General features: G+C 37.1%; 1 protein-coding gene across 1 annotated transcript; it reads left to right on the top strand.

The window, feature by feature from the left end:
- The first annotated feature begins 3,016 nt into the window (after positions 1–3,016).
- On the top strand, positions 3,017–10,011 carry LOC117704276 (olfactory receptor 9G19-like). Its single transcript, XM_076929002.1, has 2 exons — positions 3,017–3,068; positions 5,921–10,011. The coding sequence occupies exon 2, from the start codon at positions 5,939–5,941 to the stop codon at positions 6,872–6,874; it is 936 nt and encodes a 311-aa protein (XP_076785117.1). The 5' UTR covers positions 3,017–3,068; positions 5,921–5,938; the 3' UTR covers positions 6,875–10,011.
- Positions 10,012–14,403: the final 4,392 nt, after the last annotated feature.

The following is a 14,403-nucleotide window of genomic DNA, read 5'->3' as shown; positions in this document are numbered from 1 at the left end:
GTCTTTTATATTAACCCATCTTTACTACAAACAATTTCCATCTTTTCACAAATTTCCATATTTTTTTTCTTAATAGTGTGAGACATAATAGTATTAGCAAATGAATTTACTGTCTGTTGTGAGAATTTTCTTCCTGGAAAAGGAGGACTAAGGAATGTCTATCCCCTCTTTTTGTGATCCCAATGGTAAAACAAAGTTCAATTTCAAAGTTCACACTGGAGAACCATGAGTCTGGATTAGAGACAATTGGTACAAAGTTACTGATGGGAATGTGAGTGACCCAGAAACAGCTACAGTGAAAAAGGTTTTAGTCCACATACATGATGACATTTTATAGTCTCATCATACACAGATTTCCTAAAATTGTGGACCTGACTAAAATAAAAATCTTGAAAAGCCCATTTATTTGATTGGTATGTTCTTTCTGGAGCAGACTCACTCCCTCATTACCAATTTTTCTCAGTTGTCTATAGTTTTTTTGTATAGAGATGAGACCATCTGGACTTTTCCCTGTCCCCTCTAGTGTGTCCATCGGGGTCATCTTTGTTCACTTCATGTTTTGATAGTCATGTTGGTGAGACATTATGGGAAACACTTCTGATATTTCGTGTGTGTGTGTGTGTATGTGTGTGTATGTGTGTGTGTGTGTGTGTGTGTGTGTATTTTACTGATGATAAGCTACATCCCAATTTTATTTATTTATTTAAATTTACCTTATATCCTGATCACAGCCCCCTTACTTCTGTGTTCCCAGTTCTACCCTCATAAATGAATCCTCCTAATGCTCTTTCATCTTCTCCTCAAAGGAGTCCCTTTTGGGTACCACCCCACCCTGGAGCATTTAATCCCAGCAAGTCTAGATACAATCTCTCCCACTGAGGCCCAACCAGGCAGTCCAAAAGTAGTGGAGAAGGGGATCCAATGGCAGGGAACAGAGACTGAGAGAGCCCAATTCCACTTGTTAGGGAAACTACATGAACACCAAGCTGCACATTTGCAACAAATGTGTAGGAGGTCTAGCTCAGCTCAGTGAGCCAGGCTCTGTGAACCCTTATGGTCCTAGGTTAGCTGACTCTGTGGGTCTTCTTGTGGTGTCCTTGATCACTCTGACATGATCACTTCTCTCCCCTACTCTTCCACAAGACTCCTCGGGCTCTGCCTAATGTTTGTAAAAGATGCAGTCTTACAACAAACTATGTGGTATGTCTCTGGCTCTTAGAATCATTCATCCCCCTCTTCTACAGTGTTCCCTGAGCCTTAGGTGGAGAAGTATTTTGTAGATATAACCAATGGGACTGGGTTCCATAACTCTAAATTTTAATCAGCATGGTATGATAACCCTAAGAGTACAGGAGTAGCATTTGTACCTTGGCAGTAACCAACAACTCTCTAACTGGATATAAGACTTGCTAAACAAGTGCTAAAACATGCCTAGTGCTGGAAATTTAGCTAACTGATAAGTGCTAATGAATTCATGGTTACTGGAAGAGGATCTACATCCACTACTTTACTAAATTAGCATATTCCCTAACAATAATCTAAGCATTTGTTGTTATAACTACAGATAAGTATAGTCTTATTCTCTTATCAAGAGGACTTCACAATTACTATAGAACTCTAAAGATACTGTAGGAATGTTGACTTATAAACCAAGCAGTATTATACCACCAACTAAATAAATTCATATATGTAAGTTTTTGTAAAAAGCTGTTACAGAGACATAGTCTCTCATTCTTAGACTGTCAATGGATTCTGAGTGCTCAGGTGAAAATGGGACATTTTCACAACCAACAGTAACATGCCAAGACTCAGGAATGTTATAGAAGAGGAAGCAGAAGGAATGTAAGGGCTATAGGATGCAGATAGATATGGTAAATGGGGGGCCTCTGTGTATGAGAAACATATCATATCCTTGAGCTCTCAGTAGTTATAGTTCTTACCATTAAGACTTTTCCAATATCAAGTCAACCAACCTTTCAGCTTAGATAGATGAGATGCTTTGCAGGTCCTCACTCTTAATGAGAAGCTATTAGCAGCAGACAACTCCTAAAGGAAGAAAAGTCATTCTTTCTGAAGGTGTTCCCACTGGTAAATTATTTGTGCTAAGGTCAGGATCACACACCCATCCACATAGACACAGCATTAATTAACTTAGTGGGTTATAAAAAATAGATAAAAGGTTGAGACCAGCAAATGTCGAGGGTTATGCTCGAGGAGGTGTAATGTAGGAAGGAAATTGAAGGATAAATATAATCATGTCATTATAAAATTTTCAAAAATAAAAAATTGTAATATGAACAAAAATTCTCAAAAGAAACAAAGGGATATCTATCTTGTAGTGAGTTCTAAAAGAATTCTGTGATAATTATGAGATGTATCCAATGACAGGTCCTATGACCTCCATCTTTAAAAATATAGGGAAACAGGTGTTATGCATATAGAAGAGAGAGCCTTGTAAGAGGCCAAACTCTCAGAGCCATTATCAAAGTCCAAGACTGCTACCAGCTATACCATGTATTCAAGTAAAGAGTTCATCCTTCACTCTGCTCCCTTACATTGACATTCCTGGATAAAGTCATTAGGTAAACAGACAGTAAAAGATCTCAGTGATCTAATTAATACAGTTCACATGATGATATAAAAATATTGGAAAACTGTAAAGTATACTTGGAGAGACAACAAACAGAAACATCAACATGGAGAAAATGTATAATTAGTTATGTATATTTACATATATGAATAGGCAATTCATAAATATATTATATACCTCTTTTATTAGATTACACAAATTAAGGAGATAATTTATCATTGATACATTTTCCACAATTTTTCATTGATTCATTTTCACCAACATAGTCAACAAATAATTTTTTCCTCCTTCATATTTGAGATTATCCAATTTATCAACATAGAGTTTTAATTGTCCTGTGGGTCCTTCCCTGCAGGCTGTGAAATCCTGAGGGCTTTCAGCAATCTATAACTCTGGGAAACCAGAAGCTGGCATAAAACATTTTGGGTAAAAGATAGGCAGAGTTAAATTCGTATAAGATGTTGTTGATGAAAACTAGGTAAGTTTTGTAAATTCTTATTTTTTTTTAAGATTTGTATTTGTTTGTAAAAATCAGCACTATAGATTTTTGATATAGCTATGTGCTAGAGAAAGAGTGCCTTAGATGTCTTCAGCCTTTCATTTCCATTTTTGAAACTGCTGATAGTTGACTAGAGAAGTAGAATTTTATACCATTAGAGACAAAACAAAAAACATCAATTGACAATACAGAAAATTTTTAGGAAATGATAATAACTGTACAAACAAGGAGTTCAGGAACCATAACCAAAGAGACACCTTCTGATATCTCAATAGCAACTGAAATTGGAGAATAAAGGATCAACTTTGAGGGTCATTCCTCTGGTTAGGTCACTGTGAAGGTCACAGTTCAGAGGAAGTAGTGACAGGAAGAAAAAGAATGCCAGTGAAGAATAGAAGTAGCTCAAGAGGTCAGAAGGAAGACATCAAGTAAAAATCTAACCAACTGCAATATTTTAAATTAAAAGGTAATAAATGTCACCATATTACAACTGTGTAACAGTTTGATATGACAGGTATTTTGAATAACAATGTACTAATGACTTTATCTGCAATGTTTCATTTAAACATTAAATGTTTCTATAACTATAGGAAGAAATTGTTATCATCTGCATTACAGAGGAAAATCAGCTTAGGGATATGTATGGAATTGTTATCATCTGCATTACAGAGGAAAATCAGCTTAGGGATATGTATGGAATTGTTATCATCTGCATTACAGAGGAAAATCAGCTTAGGGATATGTAAGTAAAACATCTGAAATCATAACTCTAAAAATTCTTAGCATCCCAATTAAAACATAGCACTGTTTACAGTTTATGTTTTTGAGAGTTATAATATTATAAAGAACATTTACACATTCATCTTAAGCATTTATTGTATTGTATTCAAATTCATAGCTGTTTTTCTTATTAACTATCATTACATGCACATATGTACATACATATATTCCTAAATATAAATTGTTTAATCTGTATCATATTACTTGTATATATATTTTCAGGGCTGAGCAGTCATGCTACTGAGACTTTATGAGACTATCATCTGATATTACTTGGAAACGATCTCACAGCAAACTTCCTGATCCTATGCCTCTTACAATTTTATTTTCTCTTTTCCACAATGTTCCCTAAACCTTAGGTGTGGGAATAACTTTTAGATGTATCCATTGGGATTAGGCTCCACAAATCTGCATCTTTGTTGGTTATTTTCTATCATGGTCCCCTTCTGCTGGAAATAAAAGTTTCATTGTTAAGGGGTGAGGGCTACACTTATCTCTAGGTATGCAGACTAGTTTTTAAATTGTTGCTCAGGACTATAATAGTTGTAGTTTTCCTCCAAGATCCATGACTTCATTAGCACTTAGTAGTTGGCCAGGTTTCCAGTTACAGGCATGATTTCTCTCTTATTGAAGAGATCAACTAGAGAGCGGTCTGTTACCATCAAGTTAAGTTAGTCAGCAGAGACTTATTATCTCATACTGGATGTCATTGTAATTTTATGTATATCGGTGATTTGCCTGCATGCATATCTGTTAAATACATATTATTAGAGGCCAGCAAAGGATGTCGAAGCTCTGAAAACTCAAGTTACAGATGGTTGTCAGCTACCATGTGAGTGGCTGAGAATCTAACTTTTGTCATCTAGATGATCAGCAAATGTTCCTAACTGCTGATCCATCTTTCTATCTTCTTTCTTTTTTAATTTTTATTGGATATTTTATTTACATTTCAGATGTTATCCCCTTACCCCATCCCCCCCCCGCCCAGGATCCCCCTATCCCATCCCCCCTCCTCATGCTTCTATGAGGATGTGTCCCCACTGACCCCCTCACTCCCACCTCCCCACCCTTGAATTTCCCCACACTCAGGTTCCAGACTTCATGGGATCAAGGATCTCCCCTCTCACCTATGCCCAACAAGATCATCCTCTCCTACATATACAGCTGGAGCCATTGGTCCCTTCTTATGTGCTCCCAGGCTGGTGGTTTAGACCCTGGGAGCTCTGGTTGGTTGGTATTGTTGCTCTCCTTATGGGACCACAACCCCTTTCAGAGTCTTCAGCTCCTTCTCTCTAACTCTTTCATTGGGTACCCCTTAATTAGTTCAATGGTTAGCTGTGAGCAGCAGCCTCTGAATATGTCAGACTCTGGCAGACCTCTAAGGAAACAGCTATATCAGGCTCCTGTCAGCATGTGCCTCCTGACATCCACATCAGCATCTATCTTTGGTGACTGCACATGGGATGGATACCAGGTGGAATGGTCCATCTCCTTTGATAAATGTAAATTTGTTTTTGTCATGTTTATATAGTGCATGCACAAATGGCATTGGCATGTCTATAGAGGTTTCTCATTTCCACATAAATATGTTTTATCAGTTCCGTATAGACTCATTTCAATTGAAATTTGAAGAAATATTTTGTAATTGTTTTCAATTTAGAAGCTTAACAAGTATTTGTTACCTTTCAGTTAAGTCTTATAACCATTATCTTCTTCCTCCTACTTCATGTTAATATTGTATTATGCATTATACTCTATATCTCACAAATTAAATCTAGTTATACTTTTACCACTAAGTACCCTAGTCAAAGGCCAAATTTATTCCAAACATGCTGCTTTTATTTTTCTGCTATTGAGATTTCAGAAGGGGCCACCTTATGTAGCTGCATTTTTATTAAATTTGTTGAATATATGTTTAGACTTGGAGACTTTTATCACCTACAAAAGAAGTACAGGGTTCATGCTGTTGCTGATTATGTTACAGGAGACCATCAGAAACAATATTGATATTTAATACTAGTAGAGACAACTAAGCTCTTCTGTACTCGTAGGTGCAAACTTCTTGAGGCATGGAGAGGGGCAATCACACAGTGACTGGCTTCATCTTGCTGGGCTTTTCAACAGACCCCATGATGCAGAAGATACTGTTTGTCCTGTTCCTTGGAGTATATTCACTGACCTTGCTAGGAAACACCACCCTCATCATATTGATCTGCAATGATTCCAGGCTCCACACACCCATGTACTTCTTCATTGGAAATTTGTCTTTTCTGGATCTCTGGTATTCCTCTGTCTATACTCCAAAGATCCTAGTGACCTGCATCTCTGAAGACAAAAGCATCTCCTTTGCTGGATGTCTGTCTCAATTCTTCTTCTCTGCTGGATTGGCCTATAGTGAATGTTACCTACTAGCTGCCATGGCTTATGATCGCTACACCGCCATTTCTAATCCCCTGCTTTATGCTCAAGCTATGTCAAGAAGGCTATGCATCTGTTTGGTTGTATATTCCTATACAGGAGGATTTGTCAATGCAATAATATTAACTAGCAACACATTCACACTGGACTTTTGTGGTGACAATGTCATTGATGATTTTTTCTGTGATGTCCCACCACTGGTGAAGTTAGCATGTGATGTCAGGGAGAGTTACCAGTTTGTGCTATACTTCCTCCTAGCTTCCAATGTCATTTCTCCTACTCTACTCATCTTGACCTCCTATCTTTTCATTATTGCTGCCATCCTGAGGATCCGATCCACCCAGGGCCGTCTCAAGGCCTTCTCCACCTGCTCCTCACACCTCATCTCTGTGACCTTGTACTATGGCTCCATTCTCTATATTTACTCTCGTCCAAGTTCCAGCTACTCCCTGGAAAAGGATAAAATGGTGTCTACCTTTTATACTGTGTTATTCCCAATGTTGAATCCCATGATCTACAGTCTGAGGAATAAAGATGTGAAGGAAGCGCTGAGAAAACTCTTTAAGTTAGCTCATTCTGAAGTCTAAGTTGACACACACTTAGCAAGCCAGGACTAAATGATAACACACTACTTGTGGGCAAGGTTGAGAAACAGTATCAAAATTATAATTTCCATCTTTTGAAATTTCACCAAAATTTTCTGAATAGGGTACATGGGTTTTTATTTAAAAGTATAATTTTTATGTAATAAATAATGAGTTATATTGTAATATCTTCATGTAAGTATATGAAGAACTTTGTTCATATTCACTTCATGTTTACTTTTGTCTAATGACTGAACTATATAGTATTGCTTACAACCTTCTGTTAATATTTAAAATGTTTTGATTGGTTGTTTGAATTTGGTATGAAATAGGAAAGTATATAATACTCAAAATACTGAAGTTTACTTTATTCTCCCTTTCATTGTCTTTGCATAATGCCTGTTATGTAGATGTGAAGAAAACATCATGTGGAATTATAGCAAATGGGGAATATACCTTAATTTCTTCTGTCCAAATATTAGCAAGGATTCTTAAATAACAATGAGAATGAATATGGAATGTCAAATTTTATTTTAAAGAAAGAAAGAGGACAACATTTCTCTAAAATATCATTGAAGAGGGAAGGATACGAAACCAGAAGCTAACATAATCGATGTAGTGTCTATAACTACTTGTTAAATTTTAATTTTAATAAACTTAAAATATATTCATTTTACTAATTGTTACCAGCCAAACCTTCAGCATAGACAGAGGATATAATTATGAAGTCTCACCACTAGCTGAGAAGCTGTTGACAATTATAGCTGCTAGGGGAGAAAGAATATGTTACCTTCAGGGATACAACCACTATCAAGCTGATATACTTCAGTAGAAGGGCCTACATTCAATCACATACAAGCAGTACTAAGTAGATTCAGCAACTTTAAAACAAAAATTCAGAGGTTATAAATAGGATAAAAAAATTATATAGTTGGTGGTGTGTAGGGGAGGAATGAAAGAGGAGAAAGTAGAGGTAGATTTGATTTTGAAATGTAATGAGTGAATGTATGGAATTCCCAAATAATATAAACATTTCATCTCTGATCAAGAAACCTCTTATATGTAAACCCTCACTTCCATTTATACAAATGATATGGAATATATTTATTCTTAAATTAGCCATATACTAATATTATTTCTTTCTTAATTAAACTGTCTGCTTATATGTACTAGTGTTATTTCATTGATCTGAATGTATATTTAGAATAAGTCTAAATGAACTGCAGAGAAATTGCCCCAAGGGAGTTTCCCACACAGGGAGGTTACTCTAAGATAACACCTGCACTGATCCCCCCCCCAAAGAATCCCAGTAAAAAACATGATTATTGACCCACTCCATTTATTAATGTAAATTAAATACAGAAAGGATCTCAGTAGGACCTTGAAAAACACACCAGCATAGAGGTATTCTATCTAGTTTGGGCCACTAGAGAGTTGAGGTATTGAGCTCATGGAGTTATAAAGAATTAGGCTCAGAGCCAAACACACTTTTTACAGGTTTGGAAATGCACTTAATCCACTGAGATATATGGGAGCATCATAAACAACTTTTGCAGAGATTGGTAATGCTGAAGACACAGGCTTATGGCAAAGAATACAGAGAAAAGGATGCATCTGGATGCATCAGGATAAATACAAAAAGAAGAAACAATGGACCCTACCTGTAAACTGTGCTGTTGTTGGTTCATTTGTTTCATTTTGACTAAAGTCACTATTTTCTGCTAATGTATGATCTGAGGGAGGCTTCTGTGAAGTACCAGCCTTCCATATGAGAAAACACACTGGTTAGAGTAACATACAAACAAAAGAATTCATGTTTCTCCAAAAATTTAGGAAAACTCTCAAAGTTTTTTTTACTAGTATTATATGTAAAAACTGTATGGTTTATAAGATTGTTTGTATACACTCCATTGGTGATTTATCAAGTAATTATAGGTAACACCTACTTGAATGTAATTATGAAAATCTTGTTCACAAATCTACAAATCTCATCATTCTAAATCTTCTTCATCCAGTAACGGCTTAAAAGTTTTTAAATCAAACTTAACCACAGAAGTGGTGTTATTTCACCCACATATAATTCATAAATAGCCAACAAAATGATTTTTTTAAGATAAAAAATGAAGCAACAAACACTCAAGTGCTGTAGCAGGCACATTAAATGGTTTATATCTCATAACCAGGGAATAGTGATGACCAAAAGTTATTTGTTCAACATTTCATTGTTCAGAGGGTCACTTGTTGAATTTAATTGAAATTCATAAATATATAAGCATGTCTATGACTGAATGATTTAGAAAATGTAATCAAAGCTCTAGCACAAGGGATAATATTCATGCTTATGGCTATATTGTCTTTGTTTCATTCCTGAAGGCATCTTCGCCATCATTGCTTCTCAGGCTACAGTCAGAGCACCATGATGACCACAGTGTAGAAGAGAAGGGCACCGTCCACCTCTAGAGAGTAGATTGAACTAGACCTTGGTTGTGCAGTATTTTCCTATGGGATTAAAACCATAGATCTTGAAGAAGGTCTCTGAACAATTACAGAAAGGTAAAATTATAAGATTTCCAAAGTAAGATGTAAATATGCCATTTAATAGGAAGCTCTCCTTAAGTTTAGAAAGTAAACAGCTCAAAACAGTTTCAAGAAGACTCTGAAGCTGGTCAGAATCTGTAGGCTTCTACTCCCCAAGTACATACATGGGCAATAAGGAGTAATGAGAAATGTTCTCAAACAATCATGGTGGGAGGAATTGGGCACAAAGTCCCACCCCTAGATGAGAAGGTGATAGCTGCTGGGAAAGGAAGAGACACTTTTCTTTAATGGTTTAACCCATGATAGATTAAGCACTCTCCAAGGTTTGGCCCCACACCCAAGAAAAAGTATTTGAATTGTACAAACTGAACTGGATTGGTTTTAGAGGCAAAGGTAAGAATTTTGTTGGGTAGAAAGATGGAGATTACATCTGAGAAGAGTTAGGGCAGAGGTTAGAATATAATAAAAAATATATACTGTGTATAGACTTTTCAACAAAGTGATAAAAATCTCATTTAAAGGAAATAAACTGCATATAAAAGTGAGAACTATCCATGTTATATCATCCGGATTGACTGGCTCATTAAAATGCATCAAGTGAATAAATAAAATAAAGTAAAAAGCCCTATAAGTAGAATATTTATAAAAACCAATAAAATGGAAAAAAGTCATCTCTGCAGCAGCCTCTATTCCATGTTACCTTCACCGGATCAGGAAACCTCTGTGCTTCCCCCACACCCGTTCCCCACTCCCCACTGTTACTTCTTTCTATTCATTCTCCTGGCCCTCTGAAATTCTTTCTTGTCTCCTCCCATACCTAATCCTGCTCCCCTTCCCCCCCTCCTCTGCTACCCAGGTCCCTCCTTTTCTCTGCCCTCCCCCTGTGATTATATTGTTCCCCCTTCTAAGTAGGATTGAAGCATCCATACTTTGGTCATCTTTTTGTTAAGCTCCATATGGTCTGTGAGATGTATAATGGATATTCTGAGTTTTTAGGCTAATATCCACTTATCAGTGAGTACACACCTTTTGTGTCTATATATTATCTCAGGAATATATTTTCTAGTTTCATTCATTTGCATGCAAAATTCACCATGCCCATCTTTTTAATAGCTGAGGAGTGTGTAAATGTACCACATTTCCTACATCCTTTCTTCCATTAAAGGACATCTGGGTTGTTTCCAGCTTCTGGCTATTATAAATAAGCTGCTATGAACATAGTTGAACATGTGTCCTTATGATATGCTGGAACACCTTTTGGGTATATGCAGAGGAGTGGTATAGCTAGGTCTTCAGGTAGAACAATTTTCAGTTGTCTGGGGAATCCCCAGACTGTTTTCCAATGTGGTTATACCAGCTTGCAATTCCACCAACAATGCAGGAGTGTTCCTCTTTCTCCATATCCTCTCACCAGTAACTGCTGTCTCCCGAGTTTTTGATCTTGGCCATTCTGATTGGTATGAGGTGGAATCTCAGGGTTGTTTTGATTTGCATTTCCTGATGACTAAGGATGAATATTTCTTTTTGTTTTTTCTTTTCTTTTATTGGATTTTTTTATTTACATTTCAAATGTTCTCCCCTTTCCTGGTTTCCCCTCCGAAAACCCCTATCCTATCCCTCTCCCCTGCTTCTATGAGGTTGCTTCCTTACCCACCCACCAACTTCTGCCTCCCACTCTGGCATTCCCTACACTAGGGCATCAAACCTTCACAGGATCAAGGGCCTCTGCTCCCATTGATGCCCAACAAAGCTATCCTCTGATACACATGCAACTGGAGCTATGGGACACTCTATGTGTACTCTTTGGTTGGTGGTTTGGTCCCTGGGAGCTCTGGGGCAGGGGGGTCTGGTTGGTTGATATTTTTGTTCTTCCTATGGGGTTGCAAACCTTTTAAGCTCCTTCAGTCCTTTCTCTAATTTCTCCATTGGGGACCATGTGCTCAGTCCAATGGTTGGTTGCCAGCATCCTTTAGGTGCTTTTTGGCCATTTGAGATTCCTCAGTTGAAAAGTTTTTGATTAGCTCTGTACACCATATTTAATTGGAATATTTGGTTTTCTGGAGTCTAACTTTTTGAGTTTTTTGTATATTTTGGATATTAGCCCCCTATTTATGCACAGTTGGTAAAAATCTTTTTTCAATCTGTAGGTTGCCATTTTGTTCTATTGACAGTGTCCTTTTTCTTACAGAAGCTTTTCAGTTTCCTGAGGTCCCATTTGTCAATTTTTGATCATAGATCCTGAGTCATTGATGTTCTGCTCAGGAAAATTTCCCCTGTGGCAATGCATTGGAAGTTCTTGGCCACATTCCCTTCTGTTAGATTCAGTGTATCTGGTTTTATGTGGAGGTCCTTGATCCACTTGGATTTGAGCTTTGTATAAGGAGATAAGAATGGATCAATTTGCATTCTTCTACATGCAGACTGACAGGGCAACCACTGGAAAGTCCCAGTTTTTTGGGATGCAAGAGGCTCCCAGGATCCAATGGTGATGACATTAAAGGAAAAGGCCAATAGCAGAGAATGGAACCTGAAGAGAACATGTCCAGTAGATAGACAGGGCCCCCATTTCAAAACTTTAACCCAGAACTGGTTCTGTGTAAAGGAAATGCAGGGTCAAAAATGGAGCAGACACTGAAGAAAAGGCCATCCAGAAACTGCCCACCCTCGGATCCATCCTGTCTGCAGACATCAAACCTAAAGGCTATTGCTGATGCCAAGATGTGCTTGCTGACAGGAGCCTGGTAAAAATATTCTCTGAGAGGCTCTACCAGCACCTGACTAAGACAGATGCAGATACTCACAGCTAGCTAAACATTGACTTGAGCCCAGGGACACCAACTGAAGAGTTAGAGGAAAGACTGAAGAAGCTGAAGGGGATTGTAACCCCATAGGGAGAACAACTGTATCAACAACAACTCCCTCAGAGCTCCCAGGGACTAAGCCACTAACCAAATACTATACTTAGGCTGGTCATGGCTGCTGCTACATATGTAACAGAGGACTGCCTTATCTGGCATCAGTGGGAAGGGTGGCACTTCGTCCTGTGGAGGCTTGATACCCTAGAGAAGGGAGATCCTAGAGGATTGAGAGAGGAGTGAGTGAATGGATGAGACAACACCTCCTTAGAAGCAAAGAGGAGTGGGAGGCGATGGGGAGTTCAGGGAGGGGGGCTAGGAAGATGGACAACATTTGAAATGTAAATAAATAAAACAGAGCCAGGCAGTGGTGGCCCATGCCTTTAATCCCAGCACTTGGGAGGCAGAGGCAGGTGGATTTCTGAGTTCGAGGCCAGCCTGGTCTACCGAGTGAGTTCCAGGACAGCCAAGGCTGTACAGAGAAACCCTGTCTCAAAAACAAACAAACAAACAAAAAACAAAAAACAAAAAAATAAATAAAATAAACTTAAAAAATAAATAAATAAATAAATAAAACAATTAATAAAAAAGTAAAGAAAACTGGGCCAGTAGATATTACACAAAATTTTCTGCCTCATACTTGCAGTTTCTCATGAATTTGTAAGTATTTGACACCTACAAAGTCCAGTGGATTTGATGTTATGTTATGTTCTTCATGGGCTTCTGTACATATGTGGCATGCATAAACATTTGTAGGGAACATACATAGATGCAAAATCAATAGATAAATATATTTAAACATTAAAAAGAAAAGAAATCTCTGTGAAAACACTATATCTGATTTCAAATATGAGGTTAGGAGATTGAAACTAACTCATGCTTCTATCAGAACTGTACAGAATACCAGAGGCAATGAAGTCAAAAACAATTCACCTATTCTGTCTTACTAAGATTTTGCTGTATAATTATAATACAGAATGCCCAATATAAGCAATAGATGAATTTCAAATTGTTATCAGGTCTGTTATCAGCATGTAGTATATGCATGTGTAAAGGTGTGTATGTGTGTGTGTGTGTGTGTGTGTGTGTGTGTGTGTGTGTGATAAAATTCTGTTTAGTTGTGAGGAAAAATAGAATCTACAGAAAGTTGGATGCATCTGGAAAATATTATTTGAAGTAAAGTAACCTAGCCTCAGAAAAATAAATATTGCATGTTCTCCCATATATGAATTCCAGCTTTTAATTACAATGTTTATGCCTACACACACACACACACACACACACACACACACAGGCATGAGAATAAAGTTTGAAATCTGAAGAGAAGGATAAAATAAGGTATGGAGGAAGGAAAGAATACACTAACAATGAAAGTGGACAAAGGTCTTCAGGGAAGAACACAAGCAGTGTCAGAGGGATAGGGAGAAAGAGGAAAAGAGAATAAAGAAAAAATTTGATTGAAAATACCATAATGAAACCTATCTTAGTGTGATAATTAAATAATAAATAAAGTTAGGAAGAAAATTGAGTAAGCTTATTTTTTTCCTAATCTTATTTATTATTTAATAGAAATAGGATTTGAATTTAAATACTCAAATATCACATAAACCAAAGTACATGTTCTACATACTTCTGTCCCTGTAATAAAGTGAGAAGCTGAGAATACCTGTGCACTTACAGTCTGTTTTACATAGCTCTGAGCAACAGAAAAAGCTTATTTCAAAAAAGATAGAAAGCAGAGTTTGTACACTGACCTCCATCTGCACACCTTAGCATTTTTGTGCTGCTGGCACTAACACACACACACTTAAACACACACACACACACAGAAATACACAGCATAGATAAACAAACAAACAAAAATATATTTGTGCCATTAAAGTGTTGAATATGATGACAATTTATTCCATATGTACATTTGAATAATTACTAAAATATGAAAATTTTTAAAATAATTGAAAAGGATGGGCTATTGAATAGGAAAGAGAACTGTTTTAATTTTTTATTGGATATTTTATTTACATTTCAGATGTAATCCCCTTTCTCCTCCCCCCAACCCTATCTTATCCCCCTTCTTCTGCTTCTATGAGGATATGCCCCACCCACCCTCCTACTTCCACCTTCCCACCCATGATTTCT

The sequence above is a fragment of the Arvicanthis niloticus genome, chromosome 2, assembly GCF_011762505.2.
Source record: "Arvicanthis niloticus isolate mArvNil1 chromosome 2, mArvNil1.pat.X, whole genome shotgun sequence".
NCBI classification, from domain to species: Eukaryota; Metazoa; Chordata; class Mammalia; order Rodentia; family Muridae; genus Arvicanthis; species Arvicanthis niloticus.
The sequence above is the reverse complement of the archived record's forward strand: the minus strand, read 5'-3'. Positions and strand labels throughout refer to the sequence as shown.

What these genes read in the sequence shown, in the direction of transcription:
- LOC117704276 (XM_076929002.1), top strand. Translation starts at nt 5,939, where the DNA reads ATGGAGAGGGGCAATCACACAGTGACTGGCTTCATCTTGCTGGGCTTT.